This window comes from Hoplias malabaricus, chromosome 2, assembly GCF_029633855.1.
Source record: "Hoplias malabaricus isolate fHopMal1 chromosome 2, fHopMal1.hap1, whole genome shotgun sequence".
Taxonomy (NCBI): Eukaryota; Metazoa; Chordata; class Actinopteri; order Characiformes; family Erythrinidae; genus Hoplias; species Hoplias malabaricus.
In genome coordinates this window covers 74186251-74211956 of record NC_089801.1, presented here as the reverse complement: position 1 = coordinate 74211956, position 25706 = coordinate 74186251, and the positions used below count along the sequence as shown (strand labels likewise).

At 38.5% G+C, this 25706-nt stretch overlaps 1 protein-coding gene across 2 annotated transcripts in view; it reads right to left on the bottom strand.

The window, feature by feature from the left end:
* The window catches only part of ptgfrnb (prostaglandin F2 receptor inhibitor b), a 46735-nt gene that overhangs the window by 9780 nt on the left and 11249 nt on the right, over window positions 1-25706 (bottom strand). The window contains exons 4-7 of one of the 2 annotated variants that reach the window (XM_066649829.1): window positions 16586-16945; window positions 8930-9352; window positions 6948-7355; window positions 2983-3090 (exon numbers count right to left, since the gene is read on the bottom strand). In XM_066649829.1, coding sequence (XP_066505926.1) covers window positions 2983-3090; window positions 6948-7355; window positions 8930-9352; window positions 16586-16945 — 1299 coding nt within the window. The remainder of the gene's footprint in view (window positions 1-2982; window positions 3091-6947; window positions 7356-8929; window positions 9353-16585; window positions 16946-25706) is intronic. The other variant, XM_066649838.1, reaches the window with a different exon arrangement.

Sequence of the window (25706 nt, the reverse complement as noted above, 5' to 3'; positions counted from 1 at the left end):
AGCATAGGGACCAAGAGTCTCCTGCAGGACCTTGTGAATGAGTCTTTGGAAAACAACTGGCTCATTCATCAGCCCAAGTGGCATCACTAGGTACTCATAATGACCCATGGAGGTGAAGAAGTCTTTTATTCATCTCCTCTCTGAATATGTAGCAAATTGTAGACAATTCCGGAGGTCCAACTTTGTAAATACCAAGGCCTATTGGAGCGCCTTAAATGCAGTGTTCATTAAAGGCAAAAGATAGCAGTCCTTGATTGTAATTTTGTTGAGGCCTCTGTAATCCATGCAGGGACATAGACCGCCATCCTTCTTTCCTACAAAGAAAAACCCTGCACCAGCAGGAGATGTACAGGGGCAGATGAATCCCTGTGCCAGGACTTCCTTAAAGTAATCCTCCATTGCGACCTTCTCAGGATTGGAGACAGAAAAGAGACGCCCCCTGGGGGGAATGGTGCCAGGCAGTAATGGCACAATCAAAGGACTGCTGAGGTGGTAATACCTCTGTTTTCCACTTACTACAAACTTCCTACTTAAATCAATGCGGTCACATAAGAATGTCCTAGGACACGTCAAGAATCCAGAGTGTAAACATTAAGCTCTGCAATGGGGTCCCCACTGCTGAATGAATTTAGAGAGCCAATTAATTTGTGGGTCTGCCTCTGCAACCAAGAGACCCCCAGGATGACAGGCCTTGTCTCTGCCTACTTAGGACTAAGGTGGGTGTGACCAAGCTGTATGGGTTTGCTGCCATCCACCTGCAACTGAGGTTGGGAATGAGGGGAGACATCCAACGACTGTAAGATGCGAAGTGCTTTCTTACAGACTTAACATTCCCACAAGAGGTTGTCAAGCCTCAGAGCGAGCTCATACAAATCCTCTAAGAAGTCAGGACGGTCACACACAGACGTCAATCAAATAAAATCCAATTAATGTTGTATAGCGAGTTTTACAACTGATGTTGTCACAAAGCAGCTTCACAGAATTCCAGTAAGACAAAGTTTTGAAAAAAATTTAAAGAACGTAAAGTCCCACAGGTGAGCAAGCCAAGGGCAACAGTGGCAAGGAAAAGCTCCCTCAGAGCTGAGGAAGAAACCTTGGGAGGAACCAAGACTCACAAGACCTATCCTCCTCTAGTCTATCTATTGGTAATAATAGTTAGGAATGAATGAATGAATGAATGAATGAATGGACAAATGAATGAATGAACGAACGAACGAATGAACGAATAAAATGAGTCCATGAAAACTTCAGTGTAGGGTGGGCAGCTCCAAGGCAATTGGTAGTGGCTGGACTGTGGGCAGTTGGTCTGAAGCATTGAGCAGGAGCTCAACAGTCCATTAGTGCCCAGCCGGACAGGTGGGCTATTGTTTACTTGGAAAAAGGTAAAGGGATGGGATTAGTTTTGATCTGTTTGGGTGAATGTAATGCTGAAATTGTATATGGGGAGCATTAACTACCAAAAGCTAGTTTTTAGCCTAGATTAGAAGATTGTGATTGTGTCAGAGTCCCGAGCATTTTCTGGAAGATCATTCCAGAGTTGGGGGGCTTTATAAGAAAAAGCTCTTCCCCCAGCTGAGGCCTTCTGAATTCTGGGAACTATTAAAAAGTACTCTGTGATCTGAGTAATCGTGGAGGCTTATAATAGGAAATAATATCTTGAAGGTATTCAGGAGTGAACCCATGTAGGGCTTTATACGTTAATAACAGAATTTTGTAACCTTTAACAGGCTGCCAATGAAGTGATGATCGAGCTGGACTGATATGTTCAAATTTTCTAGTTTTAGTAAAGACCCTGTATGCAGGATTTCGAACTAGTTGAAGTTTACTTAAATTTCTGCTGGTGCATCTTGACAGTAGTGTGTTACAATAGTCAAGACTTGAAGTAATAAAGGCATGTACTACTGTTTCTGCGTCCTGCAGGGATAAGGCATTTCTTATCTTGATGATGTTGCAAAGATGTAAAAAAGCTGCCCCAGTGACACTGCCTATGTGTTGATCAAATGATAAATCCGGGTCAATTATGACAACAAGATTATTTTGGCTGAACCAGGTTTACTTGGAAGGTCAGCAAGTTACCTGACAGCCACTGTTTATTATTTTCACTTTATTTCTGTCACTGTGGCCCCTACTTTTAATAATTTTGGTCTTTGTCTTACCACCTAACTGTTTTAGTGCAGTAAATACTTGCTGATCTTGGTATTGTCATGTACAAACTCATTATGCATACAGATACCTCTAATTTGTGTTGCTTGCTTTATCACAATACCATTTCTAATGCAATAGTCACTGGTGCTACTTGCATATGTCAGTTTTATCCCCTCAATTTTTTTCTTATGGTCAGTATTTCTTTTGCAACCTCCACTTCTGTACTTCTGTAAACCACATTCATATTCCCACACTTTTTTTTTTATCTGAATACGGTGTCTCCTCTTGTGCTCTATGTATAGTACTGTGACACTGCAATTTCCTTCTGGATCAATAAAGTCTTATACCCTAAAGGTACATTACATTGTCCTCTCCAGACGTAGAGGTGAATATTTGTAAGCTTTCTTTATAGTACTGTTTGAAATGAAAGAACACAGTATAGGTCATGGAGATGAAACGGAGGTTATGGAAACCAACACTTAAATATCAGGAATTATTAACAATATGATACAGTTATGTTCCCTTACTAAAGGTACTGAATATGTACCCTTGAATGTAGCACCATGTTACATTTTTCGGAGACTGTATGTTTTGTAGGTGGGGGGATGTTGTTTACGTGTTGTGGCTTGATATGTGGCAGAGTCTGTGTTGGTCAGTCAAGCTCACCCTGATTGTGATTATACGGTTTGGTGTGAACTGTCCACTGATCCTGCCACATCAAGCCAAAATTGCTCCCTTCAGATTAGTACAATTGTAGGGCTGCAGTAATGGCTCAGTGTCATAATTCGTCTCAGAGTGTGTCACAATATAAATAACAGAATAAATATGTATTCTTACCTTTGTTGAAAAATGTTCCTGATACACTTATTGTACATGCTATCTTGACCGTTTCCCATGGGTAAACAGTGGTGGTGTCTGAAGAGACTGATACAGTGAATGATGGTCCTACAGAGAATAAGAATACAAATTAGAATTTAAGGATGGACGTATACATTTTTAAACCTCCCTTCTTTTTAAACACTGAACATATTACAGATATTGGCTAGAGTGGTGGATACAAGGGCACAATGCCTTAACACTGGGCTGTGTAACAGCAGAAAGTAATAAAGATAAATTTACTTCACATTTTATACTGTATAAACAAATAATACAAGACTGTGTTATCATTTTATAACAAGTTCTGTTTTTCTAAGAGTTTTTTTAATTATTATTTTTACATAAAGTAAAAATAGTGTGGGCAGGGCAACAAGCAGGGAGCAGTCAGCTTTTGATGCATTTCTACCAAAAATAGGTGAACTTGAAAACTACCAGGGCCAAAAATTTGGTCCAGCGTCCCTGTGTGTATTCCTCAGGGTGCTTCGGTTTCCTCCCCTGGTCCAAAAACGCACATGTGTAGGAGGATTGGCATCTCAAAAGTGTCCATAGGTGTGAGTGTGTGAGTGTTTGTCACCCTGTGAAGGACTGGCGCCCCCTCCAGGGTATGATCCTGCCTTGGGTAGCCTCCTGACCCACCGTGACCCTGAAATGGATACGTGCTTACAGACAATAAATGAATGAATGAATCTGTGTGTACCTGAAATTACTAATTCTAATAATTATCAAATATATTTGAAATAATTAATGCAAATCAACAATTACTCATTTATTTAAAATGTGATATGTTTTACTATTTCACTAAAAAAAATCATCCATAATCTATCAAGCAAGTACATCTTCATCTTCTTTTCCACTGAGACATGTTGGCAACAGCACAAACAAAAGAAACATATGCATCTATGTCCCCACAACTTTTACCAAAAGCTGCTGGGCAGATATAATGCCATCAGCAGTTCCTTGGTCGACCCTGGTGCCTCTTCTAAGATGGCCATGCCTGGTATAACTCCAATCCAAGCAGCGTGCTTATCAGACGTTCGAAACACCTCACCTTCTCTCTTCTCACCTTCTCTCAATGCAAACTAGCAGCAAATATACTCCAAACTCTTGCTAATTTGCAGTTGAGATTCTCATCTGATCATGGAATGCATGTCCAGCAACCCACCAGACAAAAGTAATTTTGGCTGCTTGTATCCCTGATCTCATTCTTCAAAAAGCAGCAGTTAGATCTTCTCAAGTATTTAAATCATGTTATTCAAATTTACAATGCGACTCAATGAGCAGACATGAAAAAATATTTTGAACTGAAACGTTGTGTTAGTTCTTCTGTATCAGCCTGCAGCTGGGCATGTGCAGAAACTTCTTCCACAGGTCACTGAACAATATTTTTAAATAATCAAAAGGCAAGCCACTGTGACCTTGAAGTCTATTACTTTGAAGGTATGCAATCATTTTTAAGTACTTTTAAGCAACATTTTTTGACATTCTTTGCCATGATATACTCATTGTGATGCTAGCTTTCAAAATAGTTCCTGCATGTCCTATGCCTATGTTTGCAGATAATAACATAATCTTATTAAACAAAACACATGCTACAAGATTCACAAAATCAATATGTGATCATTTATTCATTCATTCATTCATTCATTCATTCATTATCTGTAACCGCTTATCCAGTTCAGGGTCGCGGTGGGTCCAGAGCCTAACTGGAATTATTGGGGGCAAGGCAGGAATACACCCTGGAGGGGGCGCCAGTCCTTCACAGGGCAACGCACACATTCACACCTACGGACACTTTTGAGTCGCCAATCCATCTACCAATGTGTGTTTTGGGGAGGAAACCATGGAAGGAAACCGGAACACCCGGAGAAAACCCAAGGGGAGAATACACCAATCACAGACATTAACCCCGAGTGGGACTCGAACCAACAACCTCCAGGTTCCTGGAGCCAGGTACCTGGTGCGCCACCATGCCGTCCATATGTGATCACTGCTTTAAAAACAAAGCTTTATGGCCATGTTCTTTCTTTTGTTTACTTTGGGCAGTAAGATTGGGTTTGTTGATATATGCCTGTGGTTGCTAATAAATTAATATAGATAGCGTAAGTAAATTCACCTGCTTGCTGGAAATTCAGCATGGGAAGTAACAATTTAATGGTGGTTGAGCTCGAGAGCTCAAGTAGATTATCCTACCATTTGTGAGCGTGTTAAAAAGAAAACAATTTTGTTTGTTTACAGAAACAAAGCATGACACGTTAAATTATAGAATAGCATAGATTAAAAAAACTCTTACGGAAGCCCTGAAGTGAATAAAAGAGTTTAAAATTATTTTTAGCAACACTTAATTTTAGCCGTCAAAAGCATAATTATAATTTTTTTTCTTCCTCTATTATTTTTCCTACTAGTGACGTGCACCTGAGGGTCAAGAAAAAACAAGGCATTTAGTGTGTTTTGACAAACAGCTGGAGGCAGATATTTTTTTTGCAGTTGCACCTCAAAGATTAACTGAAACAAGAGTGAAAAAAAAAAACATCTGTGCAGCTATGTGCTAAAAAATAGCATGCAGCAACGTTCTTTAAACTTTGTTATTCACCTTGAACTTCAGGGCTTGTATAAATCTTGCTCTGGAATGGCTCATTTTCCCACAACATTTTTGATGATTATGATTTATGATTATTATTGACTTTATACACTCAACACTGAATAAACTCAAATTTTTTAACAAATGTTCTGTAAATGTGCACACTTTAATTGTGCTGTTAATAAACGTATATATCAGTGTCTTCATTTCAGCAGTTTAGATTAATTTAAAATTCAGTTTATGTATTTACTGCTGCTGCCAACTTGTACGGAAGCCCGGAAGTTCAAGGTGAATAAAAAAGTTTAAAATATGTTCCTGTAACTAAGTTCCCCTTTATGTATTTTTTCCAGTTGTTTTACACAGCAAAATCAGTGGTGTACAATTTTTACAGAGCCCAGGAGGGGCTGTGTGTTAAAAAATATATTCATTTGAATGGCACTATTGATACTAATGACCACAGTGACTGCACTGGAAGATCAGATTCCAGAGCCCTATATTTCCCACAATTGTCCTGTTTATAACTTAGAGACCATACAATGTTTACATAATTCCTGTGAAGGTTGGTAACATTATGTGATTTTAATCTTGCGCTTATTTAAATAAATAAAGAATAACAGGTTCTTTAACGAATTAAAAAATAAATATAAACAAAGAAAGAATATGACATGTAGAAATGAAATTAATCAAATACTGTAAGCCTACAGATTGTTCTTTATTTATTTAAAATAATTTTAATATAATTGCGAGTTTAAAACGCATAATGTTCCTGTCTGGGGAGGATGACGCACAGACAGCAGCCTAACCAATCTTCACAAGAACGTTTATGGCTACTTAGGTATAAACAGGACATTTGTGGGAAATGTAGGGCTCTGGAGTCCGATCCAGTGCAAATAAATATTTAATAAACCCATAGCTCCTCCCAGGCTTTGTATATTTTAGCCATCAAAAGCATAACAATATTTATTTTCCTTCTACAATTATTTACCTAATATTGAGGAGAGCCTGAGGGTAAAAAAAATTAACATTTAGCATGTTCTTCCAGCTTAAAAAAAAAAAAAATATATATATATATATATTTTTTTTTTTTCCCCCTCATACCCAGATGAAAAGGGGGAAATTTGTTTAGAGGAGCTAAGAATTAGCATGCTCTGCCAGCTTTGACCACAAGGGAGCAGTCCAAACCAATACAGTGTCCACGTCCGAAAGCCACAGGATTAATTAATTGTAATTTATATGTTTATAATTAAGAACTGCTGAACAATTTGTCTCTCCTGTGTAAACAGTACATCTACAGTGATCTAACACAGTAAGTCATGGTGGTCTCAATGATTTATGTATTTTCTCTTACTTGTGTGTTCAAAGGCAAGTGAAACCTTATTGGAGTCTCCTTTCACCAGCTCTGTCCACTCATTCCCATCTTGCCTTGTCCAAACACCAACTTCACAGAAGTAGAATCCTCGATCTGTCAACTGCACATTCTGCATCCGGAATCGAAACTCCTCTTTGCCAGTTCTTACCAGGCTCAGACTGTCCTTATGACTTGATTCCTGCCCATCTTCTAATTTGAAAATAAGTTCAGGGCTAAGATAAGCAAGTTTATGGCTGGGACCTCCTACACCTTCCTGGAACAATATAAGGACAGACAAGGCCACGTCTGCCTGAATGTTCTTGAGTCTAGTTTGGCAGGTCATCTCGAAAGTAGAGCCACTAGAAATCACGGGTCGTATGGCGCGGGCTGCCACAAGGACACCAGGGCCTGGAGAGAGACGCAGAGACATGCAATACATAGCTGTTTAATATATCTACAAATACATATTCACAGGTTCTTTGTCAATAAAATTGTATCTTTATTGCTTAATATATTTCAGCCTCAAATTACTTCAGCACGTACTGTTAATATTTCATAATGGCCCAGTATTTTGTAGACCTTTTGTAGTACTTTGTAGACCAAGTACCACCTATTATCAAATCAATTACACAAAATTGTTCTTAAATTATTACTAAAAAAAGCACTTGTATCAGTAGGTGAAGGAGGTGTGGAACAGTGTTTTAGGACTCTAATAATGCGAATATCTGCCACATTGTTTTCCTTTAGTTAAGTGTTCTCTGTAATTATGCCTCTAGATTTAGTCCTTCCAGGCTTAGGAGTATTTTGCTGGATTCTCCATTTGTTTTTTCATTTCCACTTTGCTGTCCTTACATGGATTTTGCCAAATACTGAGAGATTGCATTCCTTCCCTGGAAATAAGAAGAGGGGGAATGCTGCTCAGCCCTTTTCCTTACACTCTACCGAACTACCGTTTATTCATAAAGCATGCTGTGTGTCTGTTTTTGTTTTTTTACACAAACAGATTTTATTAAAGCTTAATTATGAATACCGTGAAACATTATGTAGTTTACACATGAACATTTTTCAGTTTCAGCTTTTCAGTTATTAATTAATTCTTTAATTTAGTAGTAATTGTTTTCTAGGTCATCTGGCATATCACCACTTGCTGCTTCACGTACCACCAGGGGTATGCATACCACAGTTTGATAACCACTGATTTAAGTAATTCAATATCATTGTTTTCATTGTGTAAATGAAAGCTTCACATGAATCTGATGGAAATCATAATAATCCAGTAAAAAGGATTGCTGAAAATAAAAATTAGGGTGACAGCACATTCATTTTGCAACAATAAGGTTCAGCAAGAGTAACTTCCAGTGCATCTGCAGTCCTCCCAGTCTCATACTGGGATTTCAAGGGAATTAATCAATAAATACTATTATTTATTTTGAAGGTTAAACTTAGAAAAAATAAATAAAAAATCACCGGGCACGCCAACCTTTGCCTGACTGCCATCGTCTGCAAAATATTTGTAATAAAAAGCGCTACCAATCTTTCAATAGGAAGATATTCATGTGAGTCTACCTTACTAGAAGATTTTGGAGCTTGCATGTAATGTCCTGTGTTTTGAAAAATTGCATAAAATGTGATAATCTTCCCTCGGCCTGGAAGGTAGAAATACCAGGCAATACAATCCAAGCATAGTTTCCACAGGGTCCTGTAGGCTGTCCCAAGGGCGAACACAAGGCCTTAAGAACAGCAAATCAGAGCTGATATTTTTCAATATTTTCTGTATGTTTTCATAATGTGCTGTACTGTAGATGGAGAAAGACCTAACATCTTTTCAATCTTGGACTGAATAATGTACATTTGGAAATGTTTAACATTCTCTAATGGTATACCCTGACTATTCTGTAATATATTGCATGAAACTGGTAAAATGTTCCTTGCACATCCAAATGAAAACTATTCTAATATAGTTTTAAAAAAGCAGAACTCACCTTTGGAAGCCAAGCTGACTTTTAGTGAATTACTTTTATGTTCTGATACTTTTTTCCAGTCTCCATGATGACTAGATGCCCATTTTGTGACACTGCAAGCATAATCACCTGCATCTGCTTTAGTAGTATGGAGGAAGCGGAGCTTGAAAGTGGCTCGTTCTAATTTGGTCACCATAATATATCCTGCCTGAATGCGACTTCTATATTTTTCACTTGGGCTAAGTGACCCATTTTCATTCAGTGACACAATAGTATCAGCAATTATTTGGTCATTATTTGGGGAGGATTTTGAGTAGAACCAGGAAACACTCATGTGTTCACACCAGAGGTGAGATATGTTCGGCACTTGACAAACAAGTTCTGTGGGATCCCCCATGTACTGTGCTACAACTGGAGAATCAAGAGCTACAGTGAAATTTGAATCTAAAGGAGACAAATAGAGAGACATATTTGCAAGTAAACATTTGCTTTGCTTTAAAGATTAATTACTAAAATGACACTTTACATTTGGAAAACACATACATGTATATCATGACTTTCATTACACAGTGGCAAGAGTATTAGGTACATCTCACTGGAAATTAACAGGCACAACAACTTTAAACCTTGGTTGTTTAACAATTGCTGGCATTAGTACAACTATCTGTGTAATTTGTCATCCACACTCTGCATCATCTATGAATATAATGCATTCATCACAGAACCACTGCTGGCCAGATATAATTTTGGAGGTGAATCGGCTCCTGCACTGAAGTGTGAACTGATGGTAGTGGTAGGTTTGGTATGGTGTGTTACGGGATACGGGTTGAAGGTTCAAATCAATCAATCAAATTTTATTTATATAGCGCTTTTCACAACAAAAAGTCGTCACAAAGCAGCTTTACAGAGATCCGGGTCCAAGCCTCCTATGAGCAAGCCAGGGGCAACAGTGGCAAGGAAAAACTCCCTCAGCACACGAGGAAGAAACCTTGGAAGGAACCAAGACTCATACAGGGAACCCATCCTCCTCGGGTCGACACCGGAGACACAACAGAGAACAGAAGTAAAAGTGAAATGACCTTCAATACCCGCTGCAGGTAACAGTCTGTGAGGAGTTTGGTGTGTTCTCCACATGCCCGCTTTGGTTTCCTCCAGGTGTTCTGGTTTCCTCCCATGGTCCAAAAACACGTTGGTAGGTGTATTGGAGACACAAAAGTGTCTGTAGGCGTGTGTGTGTGTTGCTCTGTGAAAGACTGGCACCCCCTCCAGAGTGTGTTCCTGCCTTGTGCCCAATTGCTGTTTGGAAGGTGGTCTTAATATTATGCAAAAGTTAACTGCTCAGGTTTGTACTCAACAAAATTGTTTTGCATTGTGACAAAAACACAAAAAAGGAAGTCCCATAACTCATTTTGTTACCCATGCAAATAAGACAGAGAAAATATAAATCCTCATCTTTTGCTTTTTTCCCCCAAGTTGCTGGAGGCAAGAATGGAGTAATGAAGTGAGTGTCAGCCAGGATCAGATAGCTTTCCTTATCAGACACACAGTCCACTTAATCAGACATGCAGGCATTCTATCACAGCCTAACAAACCTTGCTTTGCTTGTTCCTGAATTTGTCTTTTTTTATTTTGTTGAGCAGGAATATTACAGAAGAAGAAAGAAGAAGCACCTTTATTGATGCCCTTAGGGAAATTGCTTCTCTGCCTTTAACCCATCCATGGTAGTGAACACACTATATGGAGCCCCTGAAGGGACGTGGTGAGAATTTTTTAGGCAAAAATCTTCTGCTCTCCATTTACTAAGTGGTGCTTTACTACAAACAGTCTTCTAAAAAAAATTGTAGGATGCTACCATGGAGGCACTGTGGAAAAACTTTGAGGTTTTCCCAGGATCGCTAGAGGAGATTGCAGTACTGAAAATGTGTGCATGAGGGATTTTTGAAGTTTCTCCATATGGATGATGGAAAACTCATAGGCAGTTACATGGATGGTGCAAGCACAGCTAATCACAGGATCACTGATCTTAAAAGACAACGTCATGTATGATGGATGTCTGCCGGATTATAGCATTCTTCAGTTTTGCTTCATTTTGCTACTCTTTTTCCTCATGTTGGTCGTTGGGTTGTGGAACTCTAAATGCTTACCACAAACACTAATCAAGTAAAATTGACCTCACTGGTCATAAACTGGTTATAAACTGCTTACAAGTTTAACCTGTAATAATAATAATAATAATAATAATAATAATAATAATAATAAAAAAACAGTTTTATATGAAACCACTAGAAGGATCTTGTACATCTACATTAACACCAATACAGAAATAGCTGTATCTGGCCTAAATACACAATTCAACATTTTGTCGGCAAACATTAATATTTGCTGGGGAACTCAGTATTCTTAGGTACTTGCTTAATTTTATTGATCAACCTTTTTTCTTCTTTTTGTTAGGATAATAGGCTTCCAACTACTATTAAGTAATTATTTTTTTCTGTGTTATTAACCTGTGTAAACACCGAATAACACTCAAGAGGCAACTCTATAGTAACTCTATAAAGGCAATGCTTTGTTCTAACTGGTGGTTAGCTGCATACATTTTCTACAAAAATAAGTAAACACAATAAGCTGACATATTAGTATCACCTGCTCAAATTACCTAATGCCTCTCCATATTACCAAATGCCCAGCAATACCTAAATCTACCATACTAAACTGTGTATCTCTATAATATATCCATTGTAAAGCAGTTGCTAGAGCAGTGGTCGCCAACTAGTCCATTGCGATCGACAGGTCGATCTCCAAGACAATTCAAGTCGATTGCGTTAAACCTTGGCTGCTTCAGTTATGTCCTTTAACTTACTATACATTCTGTACATTCTTTAAGTAACATCATTCTGTATCCGCAGTGGTTCGCGACCTACTTAAGCAGGGACACATAAAGCCGCAGTCACACAGTAGATCTTTTACTTGTTCAGATTTCAAAGGTTGATATTGTACGTAAAAATGTTGGTAACCACTGTGCTAGAGAGAATGTTATCAAATTCCAGACGGAATTCAGGATATAAATCAAAAGTGCATGGCAACTCAAGAACAGCACCACATGTATGAGCTACAGACCTGTGACTAAGACCTGACATGTGAAAAGTTACTTCAATTCTGCCTTTGCACATTACATTTGATCCAGTGCCGAATCGCAGAAAGCTCTCAAGTCATATGACTAAAGTCATATGACTCAAGTATTGAGTCATAAAAGATCAAGTAAATTTCTGTAGTCATCTGATTACAATTTGAGGCATTTATAGCACAGCTGAAGCAATCAATTATGAATTTGGGTTCTCGCACTAAAGACCCTGTGCACCATTGTCAGAATTCCACATTGCATGTTATTTTCTGGAAGCAGAATATGAGATCATATTCTTGTGAAGAGGTCAAGGAAATCCTCATTATCGGCTTCATCCATAGTATTGTCCTGTATGTCACGACCAGGTGGACTGACAAATGCCTTAACACAGCAGATTCATTTAAACATTTGATAACCAACAGATATACATAGACAGAGAGACCTAGACAGTATACTTAGAGATACTTAGACAGAGAGACCTAGACAGGGATACTTAAGACAGAGAGACCTAGACAGGGATACTTAGACAGAGAGACCTAGACAGTATACCCAGAGATACTTAGACAGAGAGACCTAGACAAGGATACTTAGACAGAGAGACCTAGACGAGTATACTTAGACAGAGAGACCTAGACGAGTATACTTAGACAGAGAGACCTAGACGAGTATACTTAGACAGAGAGACCTAGACGAGTATACTTAAGACAGAGAGACCTAGACAGGGATACTTGGACAGAGAGACCTAGACAAGGATACTTAGACAGAGAGACCTAGACAGTATACCCAGAGATACTTAGACAGAGAGACCTAGACAGTATACCCAGAGATACTTAGACAGAGAGACCTAGACAAGGATACTTAGACAGAGAGACCTAGACAAGTATACTTAGACAGAGAGACCTAGACGAGTATACATAAGACAGAGAGACCTAGACAGTATACCCAGAGATACTTAGACAGAGAGACCTAGACAGTATACCCAGAGATACTTAGACAGAGAGACCTAGACAGGGATACCTAGACAGTTACAGAGAAGATAGCAGCAGACCAGGGAGAGAGAGTTACAGACCAGAGAGACACAAAAATAAAACAACCATACAGATACAAGGAAGGGACAAAAAGGTATTAACTGACTTGACAGACACAACGGTACATATGGTAATGTCCACCAAAGAAACACTGAAACAAGGGAACTTAAATACACACCACAGACAAGGAACACCTGGGAGAGATATCGAGGAGGCAGGACCACAAAGGAGGCACAACGAGAGGGTGGAGCTAAGGCGGAGACAACAAAATAGAAACAGAGCCATGGGGTCCTAACACACAGCAAACAAAGTAACAAGGAAGACAGACAGAGCAGAAAGACACTAGACAGGGCAAAGGCATGAGACTGTACTGCCTTTCCTACATTTGCTTACTCTGCAGAAGAAAATGTAGTGGACTCAGGACAAAACCTCAAATTAACATCTCTTTCATCTTAATGCAGACTCTTTTGTTAAGACCCAGATGCCCCCGGCCTTGCAGTTGGCACCTTTGTAATTAAAATTTGTGACACAAAATGTTACGTATGGCGTTTCTCACAGCTGGAGGTAATCTAATCAACAATGGAAATGATCAAGAGGTTTCATTGTAATCTCTCCCCATCTCTGTGAACAAACCAAATCTTATAGGTTTTCCAACCTTAAAAATCCATTTTCCTGTGTTCAATATGGAATGGATATCACAACCAAACACTGAGACTTCACGTGACAATTAAGTTGACACCAAATACGATTCCTAAAAGCCAAGAGGAACAAGTTTCAGGATTAGAGCTTCAGGCAAATTTGTACTAGAGTGTCCTCAAACGAGTGCCCTGAAATTTGACACCATGCATGTCATTTTTTTTTTAATCAAGTTTGTATCATCTTACATACGTTCTTGCATTACATACATTCTTGAGTCCCTTATGTAATTCAACTTTGTATGAATTAATATGTTGTTTTTGTTTTTGTGTTTACTGACGATGCTCCATCATAGAATTCCCCACAGAAAAAAATTAATCAAACTAGTAAAAGTGTTTAACTTACAAATGTTATATTTTTAATAAGATTAACAACTCAGTAATCTAACCTATTAGACATTTATCCTGAAGCCCTGTGAATTGATAAACTCCTCTCTGCTTGGTTTAACACTGCTACACAAAGACGTCCCAACTTATTTGTTATATTACTTTGTATTTGTGTTAAAACTGATGCTATATCTAACAACCTGTTGAATAATCCACCAGGAAACCATATTTCAAGCTACTAGGAAACTTTTTATCATAATATCTTTTTATAACCAAATAAATTAATCAGCACGCTATCTGACTGAATCTATTTGTCCTGATTCCCGCTAGATTCCTGGGTGGGCTCTTAGAACTAAAGGTCCACCCTGGACCCCTCGGGCCAATCACCAGCAGCTCTGCCGAACACTCAGGGTCTAGTCAGAGCACAGGCCCATCCCCTGGAAAGTTATATCCAGGACTTTAGATTCCATAAAAATATCCAGCATGTGCCATACTATATATACCTGTCGTACTATAACTTTGTGGAACTTTTTCACTCTTGCAGGTTCATCTGAAAGATCTGCAATGTGATGTTTGTGATAAACATATATTTGGTCAGTCAAAATATTTATGACTTTACAGAAAATATTGGTATATAAACACAATCATACAGTAACCATTTTCACATTCTCAATACAATTTTTTAATATTATTCATAATATTTGTTTTCTTTCACTCTTAAAAATATTTAAAATACTGATTTATACAAGGCTTTTCTTGACATAATAATTAAATTAAAAATATTAATTATTAAATTAAATATAAAAAAAACAACCAACAAAAACTGAAAACTGCAATAAAACAGTCGAAACAGTCCCCCAACTGTGCGCTAACTAGCTGCCTAAACACAAGTTACAATTTACCCGCAAGCTAAACTAGCTAATACTTGTTCGAATTTACCATTCCACCTTAAATTGTACTAATAAAGACGAGGTTGTGCTCTTGTTCAAATGTTTTGTTCCACCTTGTGTTCCAGAATTTTACATTCTGGCTCTATAATTTATTTCTTAATGTAATTTTCCTTTCCATCTTAGAAAATAACGCTGTGGCTTTCAGACGCCATGAGGCAGTAAATATTTAGCCTGATGATCTCAAATCTCCTGACTTACTCATACACACAACTGAAAGGACAGAAAGAAAATTTAGTAAAAGATAACCATTGTATATATCATGTAGCAAACAATATCATTAGCACATGCACACTATTTTCTTGTGAGAGAATGGTTTATTTTATTGTTATTGTATTTTTAATTGCTGTGTGCAGATATAAACTTACCTTGTCATCTTTGAGTCGTTGCATATATGTTTCTATAATGTGACGCGACTCCAAAATGTTAAATAGGCCTTCGTCCATGATGGAGGAGTTATGTTGCAGGACCTTGCGAGAGAAGCTAATTGGTGCTCTTGACGTACTACGTGGTGCTCACGTCTTAGTAAGTGTTGAGCACAAGATTATTGCCTAAAAAATCTTCTCACCACCATCAGAGTTTGACAGAACCACTGCCATTTTTGCATTTATGATTTTTAGAATGCACTATGTAATGACTAAATACGTCTCCCATTTCTTTGACCCACAAATAAAAAAAGAGCAAATAAATCTTACATATTACATACATATAACATATTCTGGATAGGGCACCAGTCCAGAACAGGGCATCACACATAAACCAATCATGGACATTTTCACAAAGCTAGTCAGCCTATTATTTTGTGAGCTGTGCAAGGAAACCAGCGCACCTGTAGGAAACCTTAACAAACACAGGAAGAACACGCCACTTACCACAGACAGTGGACCCCAGACAGGGATTGAACCCATAACCCCAGAACACTGGAGCTATGTGTAAGCAGCATATGTTTTATTGATTTATACTAAACTGAATATTTTAAGGACATTGAAAAATGCTTTAGTAATCTCACTGTCAAATCAATATTTCCCATCTAAAACTAAAAACACTTCAAATGCTCAACTTTAATTTTAAACAACCTTGTTCAACATACAGTTCATGAGGCTAGTAGTCTCTGTTAAGTGTGTCCTCTATATTTGTGTTTGAGAAAAACATCACTCTTATGAGTTTAGTTTTAGTCTTTTCTGGATGTTAAAAAGAATGCTTAGCAAATAGTGTAATGTTAAAGCATCGGAAAGCATAGCATTAGGAGTCTTCCCCAAGTCGACAATCATTTGTTTTTTTACAATAATTTATTATTAAATTACTATTTTAAGACCATCAATATATGTGAGCAGTCATGCAAATCCCCATACTCAACTAATAATTTTTGGGAAGTATAAATAATTGGTGGAAGAGCAATGACTCAAACATTGCTATATGCAATGTATAAAAAACAATTCTCAACAATCTTGGACTCCCTCCGATCTAATCCTGAGTGCTAGATCATTGAGGCCATTCTCTGTTTGCATGCAGAATATCTCTTTTATGTCTTATAATTAAGGAAGTTCATGTCTACTCACCTTTTAGTGAGACTAGTACAGGAGTTGATGTTTTCTCTGCAGCCAGGTACCATTTTCCCTTGCTTTGTTGCGCCCAGGCTCTAACTTTGCATGAGTAGAATCCCATATCTAATAGTCCAACGCCAAGTATCTCCAGTCTGAATATGCCTTCTCCAACCTTGCTCATTGACAGTGCATTTGAGGTTTTTGTCACTACTCCATCTTGACCAAGATGGGCAAGAACCTGTGTGGCATTTAGCAACCAAGTCACCTCCAGACTTAAGACAGCATAGTCATCTGCAGAAATCAAGCACGTAATGTTGAGAGTGTCTCCTACAGTGAGAATAGTGCTGCCCAGAACTTGCACAGTAAAGGATTCAGCTAAAAAAACAAAAACAAATGGGAAATGTGTTAGCATTCCAGTACAAGTTGATAATTAAGTAAAACTCATACAACTTTTCTTAATGTTGTTATATGCTATCAGATTCAACATTTAGAATCAGCTCTTTTATGAACTAACCACTTACAAATACTGAGTATGCCACTCAAACAGATTCTGAAGATTTCTTTTCTTTTCTGCATATTTATTTGTTATGATTGCTTCATTTGAAACAGGTACAGAATGTTATACAAAAACGCTCTGCTCCCTCTGAGGCAGAGGCTAAGATAAAGTGGAATAGCACATGACTGCTGCTTCTAAGGAAGCAGAGTATAATTGTAAACCATCCTGTGCCAGTCATGAAATAAGTCTGCAAAAAGAGGCTGCAGTCATAACACTTCTTCAGAAACGTCCTCAGTGGCAGCTGAGCATTATTACATTCTGCAGCTTCCTAAATAGCTTTATCACCACATTTATCTAGAATAACAATACCCCGCAAATCAAGAGTCTTTCTAGAAAGGCCCAGATATAAGGGTGTGTGTGTGTGTGTGTGTGTGGTGGGGGAGGGGGCACTAGGCTTGCCTATTTTTTACTTTATTATTGTGCAGCTAATATATCCAAATTGAATTACTGGATTTCAGCATATGAATTCCAATGCAGTCAGGGAGCAGTATGGACCTCTATAGACTTATGGTCAATATGTTTTCACAGTATCGCCCTAAGAATCTAAGAATCTAAGCCCAGTCATTAAAGTTCCTTCAAAATATGGGTTCAATTCAGAAACCATTTAAATTTGATCAAGACACATACTTTTCTCCCATTAATAAATAACCATCTGTTCACCCCACCTCAATCTCAGCTTTCAAAACATGGTGTAGAAAGGGTCTGATATTTTTTTGGGGACCTTTTATTTTATTTTTTATTGACAGCACATTTGAATCATTTGAAACTCTGCAGAAAGTGTATAATATACCAAAGACTCACTTTTTCAGATATCTCCAGGTATGTTTGCTAGAAAACATTTCCCAGTCCAGTCCTTGCCCCCTAAAAATGCAGTTGATTTCATACTGGACATAGATCCATACAGAAAAGACAGTGTATATAATATATAATGTATATAATTTATAAATTACTTCAAGAAATGAATCCCCCACATGTGACATCATTAAGCGGGCATAGGAAGAAGACTTGGAGGTTACACTTCTTGATGAAACATTGCTGTGTAACGTAGCGCATAAACACCACCTCTCTCTGCATCAGACAAGGCCTCATCCGATTCAAAGTAGTACATCGACTACATTATTCAAATGCAAGACTAGCCAAATTTTATCTTTGAACCAACTCTGCTTCAGCCACTTTAGGACATGTTCTGGTCCTGTAATCCTAACCCTATAACTGCTATTTTCTGAGTATTTCCATTAGAAGAACAATTTACTGCCCTTCAGACGAACACTGTGGCCATTACAACACTGCTGGCTCGGAGGTTGATTCTTCGGGGCTTGAAATCTGTCAAACCGCCCTCATTTAAATTTGGGTTATGGAAGTACTTGTTATGATTCGACTAGAGAAGACGAGACACAATTGGAGAGGTTCAAGAGATAAATACAATAAAACCTGGGCCCCCTTTCTAGAATTTATTAAACATACCTCAATTATCTGATTCAATTTCACATACATATATTTATGCTGGTATGAGCCAGTTGGATCCATACACCTAAAGCTTCACAGCACCCCTGTTCAAACAGTGTTTTTGTATACCATATATACACAACAGTTGGTACAATATATACAATAAAACAACCCAGTCTATACCAAATGATGCACAGGTCAGATGCATTATTATTTTTATTACCCTACTACAGTAATCTCTTGCTACTTCGCGGTTCATCTTTCGCGGATTCGCTACTTTGCGGGTTTTTTCAAGGGGGCTTATGGCCGCTATATCACGGATATTGAGGGAAAATCTAGGAAAACCGTAAAAGATGAATAGTCATTATTTCATTAATATTTACATGTATTAGACTGGGTCTGTAGGTGACAAAATATATCATTTACAAGTGTTTCTTACGTACAGTACATGTATTGTTCATGTCCACACCCGAGTGAAATTTACTGACGCTAAATCACAGCTTAGGAATGACTCTATTAAAGAAACTGGTGGGATATCACATGTGGTTCCAGCTGAAAAACATTATAGAATGACTGTTTAATGCAAAGGGTGGGTTGTTAACAGTAACAGGGAGGGTTTTCAAAGTCCAAATACTCGTTAAATACATAAAAAAAATTGGTGGTCTTGGAAGCATCCCCCGCGAAAATCTAGGTATCACTGTATACCCTCTTTCTTTATCCTTTTATTTTTGGCATTGGAATGGGTGGGAGTGGGTATCACCATTATTAATGTCTATTTTTCTTTTCTGAATAGCTGATTTAAAATTACAAATAACGTATTCATAAATAAATAAATAAATTTGAAAATCTACACCAATGTATACTAATTAATCACATTCAGCCCTGCCTTTTGGCTGATAGCCAATTTACTGCATTGCCTCCAGAACCATTTTGCACAGGAGCAGTTTTTGATTATGGCAGTTAATTGACATACATGTAACATGAGTTACATGAGGCTGTGCATAACACCTAAAATACCCTAAAGTTATGTAGCAGCAACACTATTTGTTGTGCCACTGTCCATTTTCCATTCCACAGTTCTTTTTCATTTTCTTAGACATTTTCAATTACCAGTGTGATTTAAATGGGCAAATATATATAAAAAAGTTTAAGTCCTTCAAAACGCCCAAAATAAAGGTTTACCACTGTATTATATTGCCTATCCTTTTATTTGCATGTTTAATTGTATGGGAATTGAGGATAACATTTGTTGAAACAAAAAAAAACATTTGTTGTTCAGAAATGTTTCTGCTTTCTCTGGGCTAGATATCATTTAAGATGATCTGAGGTTATGTGAAAACATATGGCATTAAAAGAGGTTCTAAAGTTCCAAACAACCAAACCCATAACCAATAAATGACATTTTGTAATTGAGAAAACTCTCATTAATATTTAGAGTTATAAAAACAGGTTGGTAAAACTAATATTTCTGTATATAATAGTCTATTTTGAGTTTATTACCCTTGTAATTTACCCTAGTTTTTAAATTAGCCATTGCAGAAGGTAAGTAATTACACACTTTTCAGTGTACCCCTGTGTATGTCAGAGGGAGGAATATTATTACACCTATAACCATACACAAGATAAGATGTAAAATATCCTATACCAATCCGTTCACATAGGGCCCAGCCCACTCTCTTTCCACCTGCAGCCACATAATTTCCATTGTTCCAATCCTACAGCTTCACCTTAAGTTTGCTGTGTCTGTTTATGATCCGATCAGAAACCAGCTACCCTTAACATCTATGGTTACTCACTGAGCCCATCACGAGTACCCAAATCACCCACTGCATCACTAGCTCTTCACAGGGGTCATCAGGTAGGCACATCCCCTCGTCAGTGTTTCGCTGAATTAAGCCCCTGACACCTCCAGAAGGCTCAACAGTGAAGTCTGGTGTCCAAGACCCACCCCCTGCAAGCCCGCTTTACAGTTCTACCTTACCTTAAGTATCAACAACCGTAAATCCACACTGGTCTCCCTGTTGACTAAAGCTGTACCTAGCCCCACTGGCACCATTAATGCATGCCCAGTGACACCAGTTTCATGTGATCTTTACGTGCTACATCACCAACCACCACAACAGCACATTTCCCCAACTAGTCAGTGTTCTCTTTATCCACAACCACTGACTACACGTTTCAGCTGTTTCTAATAACTCCAGCTGCCCTTAGTCTCCAGCCCCTGATGCCAAACAGCACAAGCAGGGATGTGGCAGACTTGGCTACAAATCCCCTAACACCCATCTCCACCAGTCTAACATGTGCCTGCCACCCACATTCCCTCTTTCACCTTAGCTTCCAAGTCCAGGTACTTCAGCTTCTTCATTTCGAATGTCTACTACATCCTCAAATGGAACTGTTAACTCCATGAAATAAACTATCTTACTTTCAGAGTACAGCACCATATATACAGTGTAGTTAATACAATGTGCTCTGGGACCTGCAGTTTTTTTACTTATGGCCACCAGCAATTTCCAATCTTACGCTTCACCCCATCTACCAATATTTATAGCCTGTGCACACTCTCGAATACGTTCACTCTCACACACAAACCTAATCACTTTATTACCAGAACCACTTGTTAATACATTTACCTCTAAGCGTTTGCTGTCCAACAAACATGCTAAAACCCTTAGCAACTAATTATGTTGCCATGTATACTTCAACTGTGACAAACAATCCTTACAACCAAATAGAATATGCTTCAGCATGCCAACCCCTGTACATCATTTACAACTAGGGTCTTCATCTACCCAGATTTTGTGGAGTTGGAAGGACATCATAAGTTGCTCCAAGTGAAAACTATATAAAACTTGCTTCCATCACCCACAATTCTTGCGAAGTGATCCTAGCGGAGCCACTGGCCTTGTTTTGCCCGTGACGCTGCTGTAGCGCACCATGCCTCCTCTTCTTGAGGAGGATTAATCTAGTCATTATTTGTTTTCTCTGATGATGTGGCCTTACTAAACGCTTTCCATGAATCACCTGACCCAAAGCCCACTCTTCCGCATTGCACTTAGCCAATCACATCCCTTAGCTCTAATGAGCTCATGGCTACCTTCACTGCCATTTGTCTTTTCCACTTTAACCTGCTTTAACCACTGCATCCTTCAATCCTGACAAAATCATCTCATGGCTTACATTTGAGCATTTAAATTCCTCAACTAAACTTGTGAATGGCAGCTCTAGTATCACTTCCCAAAAAAACAAAAATGTTGGATCCAAAATGGCCGACTTCAAAATGGCCACCATGGTCACCACCCATCTTGAAAAGTTTTCCCCTCTCATATACTAATGTGCCACAAACAGGAAGTGAATATCACCAACCATTCCCATTTTATTAAGATGTATCCAGGTAAATGGCCCACCCTGTACTTGCCATCTTGACTTCACTATATCTTGTCCACTTTGCTTTTATTGAAACCTACCAAACTTTGCCATTCCTTATTTATAAGTAACTTTACCCAAACTATTCAATTTCTTCTCTGCTGATCCCTTAAAACCATCCAATATACCTTTCAAATAATCATTTATGCAACCCCACCCTACTTTATCTACTGCAGCTGGCCATTTTATTTTATTCTCTGCCCAATTCCTTTCTCTTTCTCCCCTTGTTTCACCCTCTTCTGCTCTCCACCATTCCTCTGGTTAACATCAGGTTCACCCTCCTATACACTTTTGCTGGTGTTCTCCTCAGTAGTAACAGAGGTGTTGATATCCTGTGAACTGTGGTGAGTAACCTGTTACTGGACTTCAACCGACTGATTTGAACAACTCCATAACAAGTATTGTTCAATGCAGGGCCCCTGTTGCCACTATATTTGTCTCCTTTCTCATAGTCAAAGCCATTCCATTGTCCGTAGCCATGTAATCCTCCTGTGAGTCATCTTCCACTCTTTCTCTCCAAGACTCGCAGAATCTTGCAGATTATACTGTTTATATTTTATTTGTCCCAAAAATGTGCATGTAAATAAAATTAATTTTAACCAATTTACTGCTAATATGATCTTCAGTTCTCCTTCATGACAGTGTAGCTTTAATTTAATTAACCTTAGTTTTATAGTTAGTTTTAATAGGATTTAGCAGATGCACAATTGTGTTCTTATGAATTCTGGGCAAAGGAGTAAATCTCTACCTCTTTAAATTTTGTGTGCCCCTGTAAAACACAAAATCCTAGGCATACAGGCTGCTTCTACAAACATTCATGAAAGAATGGGTCGTTCTGAGGAGCTCAGTGAATCCCATTTTCAATTAGGATAGATTAGAGCCGAGACAGCAAGCCAGGCCTTCTCGTCCAACATCAGACCTCACAAATGCACTTTTGGAAGAATGGTCACAAGTTCTAATGAATATAGTCCTAAACCTGTGAAAAGCCTTCCCAGAGGGGTTGAAGCTGTTAAAGCAGCAAAGGGTGGGCTGACATCAATTTAAACCATGAGACTGCCAGGGTGGTTTCCACCTTGAAGCAGCCCACTCTTGACTCCTCAGACTTTAGCAACTACAGACTTGAATGTGAAGTCTATAATTAATTGTTCCTCTTTCTTACCCAGAACCAGCTGCAAGATCCCTACCAGCCTGGCTTCAAATCAACACACTCAACCAAAACTGCCCTTGTAGTAGTTACTGAGAAACTCCAGACAGCAGGATCAGCCAAACTGTCATCGGTTCTTATTCTTTGGGATCTTTCTGCAGCCTTTGACACAATCAACAACAACATCCTCCTGTTGGTCCTCAGCAACCTCAGAATTGCTGGTTTGGCATGGAAATGGTTTGAGTCTTATCTGGAAGATCACTCTTACCAGGTAACTTGGAACAATTCAACTTCTGCTCCATGCAGTTCTCCACTGGTGTTCCTCAAGGCTCTGTACTGGGTCCTTTTCTCTTTTCATTGCATACCCGTTCTCTTGTGATATTATTATTTCTCATGGTTTCTCTTGCTGATGACACTCAGCTAACAGACTGACATTGTCATGCAGATTCCTACTGTACAACATCCGACAGATATGACCCATTCCTTCTCAGGAGGCTGCCCAGGTGCTTGTCTCTAGTCATTTCATGGCTTGACTGCACCAGCTCACTCCTGGCTGGTCTTCCTCTGCAGGCCATCAGGCCCCTTTCAGCTGTTCCAGAATGCAGCTGCATGGCTTGTCTTCAATCTTCCTAAGTTCACCCATGTCACTCCAAATGTCACTGCATCGGGTTTAAAACTTTTATGCTTGCCTACAAAGCCAAGAACGTACCACCCCCTCCCTATCTTACGGCAATGGTCAAGAGTTGGACTGCACCTCAAGCCCTTCAAGCTTCAAGTACAGCTCAACTTGACATGCCATCCCTAAAGTCACATGGAGGACTAGCGTCAAGACTCTTCTCAGCCTTGACACACAGATGTTGGAACAAACTTCGACCCCCAGTGCAACCAGCAGACTCTCTTGCAGTCTTCAAACACAGACTGAAGACCCATCTCTTTGTCACCCACTTAGGTAAGCAATAATCTAAGTGCTCACCCTAACATGTTTTTGCACTTATCTCCACTTAACTCCTTTCTTTCTAGGTATCAGCACTGGCCCTTGTTCTGACAAGCATCTGAGTTCAGAGGGAATTTAGACCCTAACCTAAAAGGTACTAGCTAGGATACACACTATGTCTTTACACTAAGCACTTTTGTGAGTCTCTTTGGATAAGAGCATCTGCTAAATGCAGTAAATGTAAACCCTATGGATTAAGAAAGGGATGTCACTCAAATTTCTAAGTGTGTGAAAGCAGACGAGCAAATACTTTTGGCAAGATATACTTTCAGTGCTGTTCTGTTACGACCCAGGCTCCCCATATACGTTTTGTAGATTTTTATTTATTTTTATGTATTTATTTGTTAATGTGACCCATTTCATTTGTTTTAGTAAATGTGCCATCACGTGCATGTGTCTTCCTATGTATATGCAGTTTTATTTGGTGGCCCAAGAAAAATTTCCCCTATAAGGATAATAAAGTTAATCTCATCTTGTCTTAATCTTATAGTGTATGTGTTGAAAAAAATTAAACATGGTAAAAATGGAAGGTTAGCTGTGTACCTTTGTGTAACCCTATCATCCCCTTACTGTATTTACTCGTGTGTGTCCTTTAGATTGCAGCATGTTTCATAGATTGAACACTTCCCTCTCCATTTTATTAATCATCATGGCCAAAAGATTGCACAAAGTCCACCAATACACACCCCCACAAATATTTCCTGTCCATCAATTATTAGCTTATTCTTTTCCAAATCAGAAATAATTTCCTATCTGAACACATATGAAACAATATGAAATGACCAGGATATGGGATAAGGGAGAGAAAAGGCCACACAAAGCAACACCACTGTAACAAAGGAACAGTACTAATGATCAGAGGAGAACAGGACTAGGTGCATAAAGTCACAGACTGAGAAACCTAAGAAACAAACCACAACCATAAATGACAAACCTTAAACAAAGAAACCACAAATATAGAAGATTAGATATAGATGGATAGGATGTGCTCAAAGAAGCCATGAATGACTAACAGACACTCAACAGTCAAAGGGACCTGGAACACATAGGACAGTAAATAGATACAAGGGAACAGATGGAGACAGATTCTGAAGGAACATTGAGAAACGCAAAAAAAAAAAAAAAACATAAAAAGAAGTAGAGTAGAAGAAAGAGTAGTGCCAAATCCTGACAGTGGAAAAACTACATTTCACATTTATTAAAATTATTTAACGAGACATTTTCCAATGTTTACTAAATGTCTGTGACCTTTCTTGTAGACCTGACTTTTTGAATATACATTACCATGGACATTCCAGAATATAATTTAGACCACAATATTAAAGAATTGATTTAAACTGGAAATGAAAGGAAGGACATTTACCACATCTCCAAATCCAGAAATGCTTTTGCTATGTTATCCACCATGAACTTCTCTAAAGTAGATTCATGCATATCATGCAGTTCAATATAAATTCTGCCATATTTCAATAACAGGCATTGAGATTTACATATACAGTTTCACCCATACATTTTGGCAGAAAGCACAAGGTTAAAGTCCAGAGTCTATTTTATGTCCTAATTAGGTTAT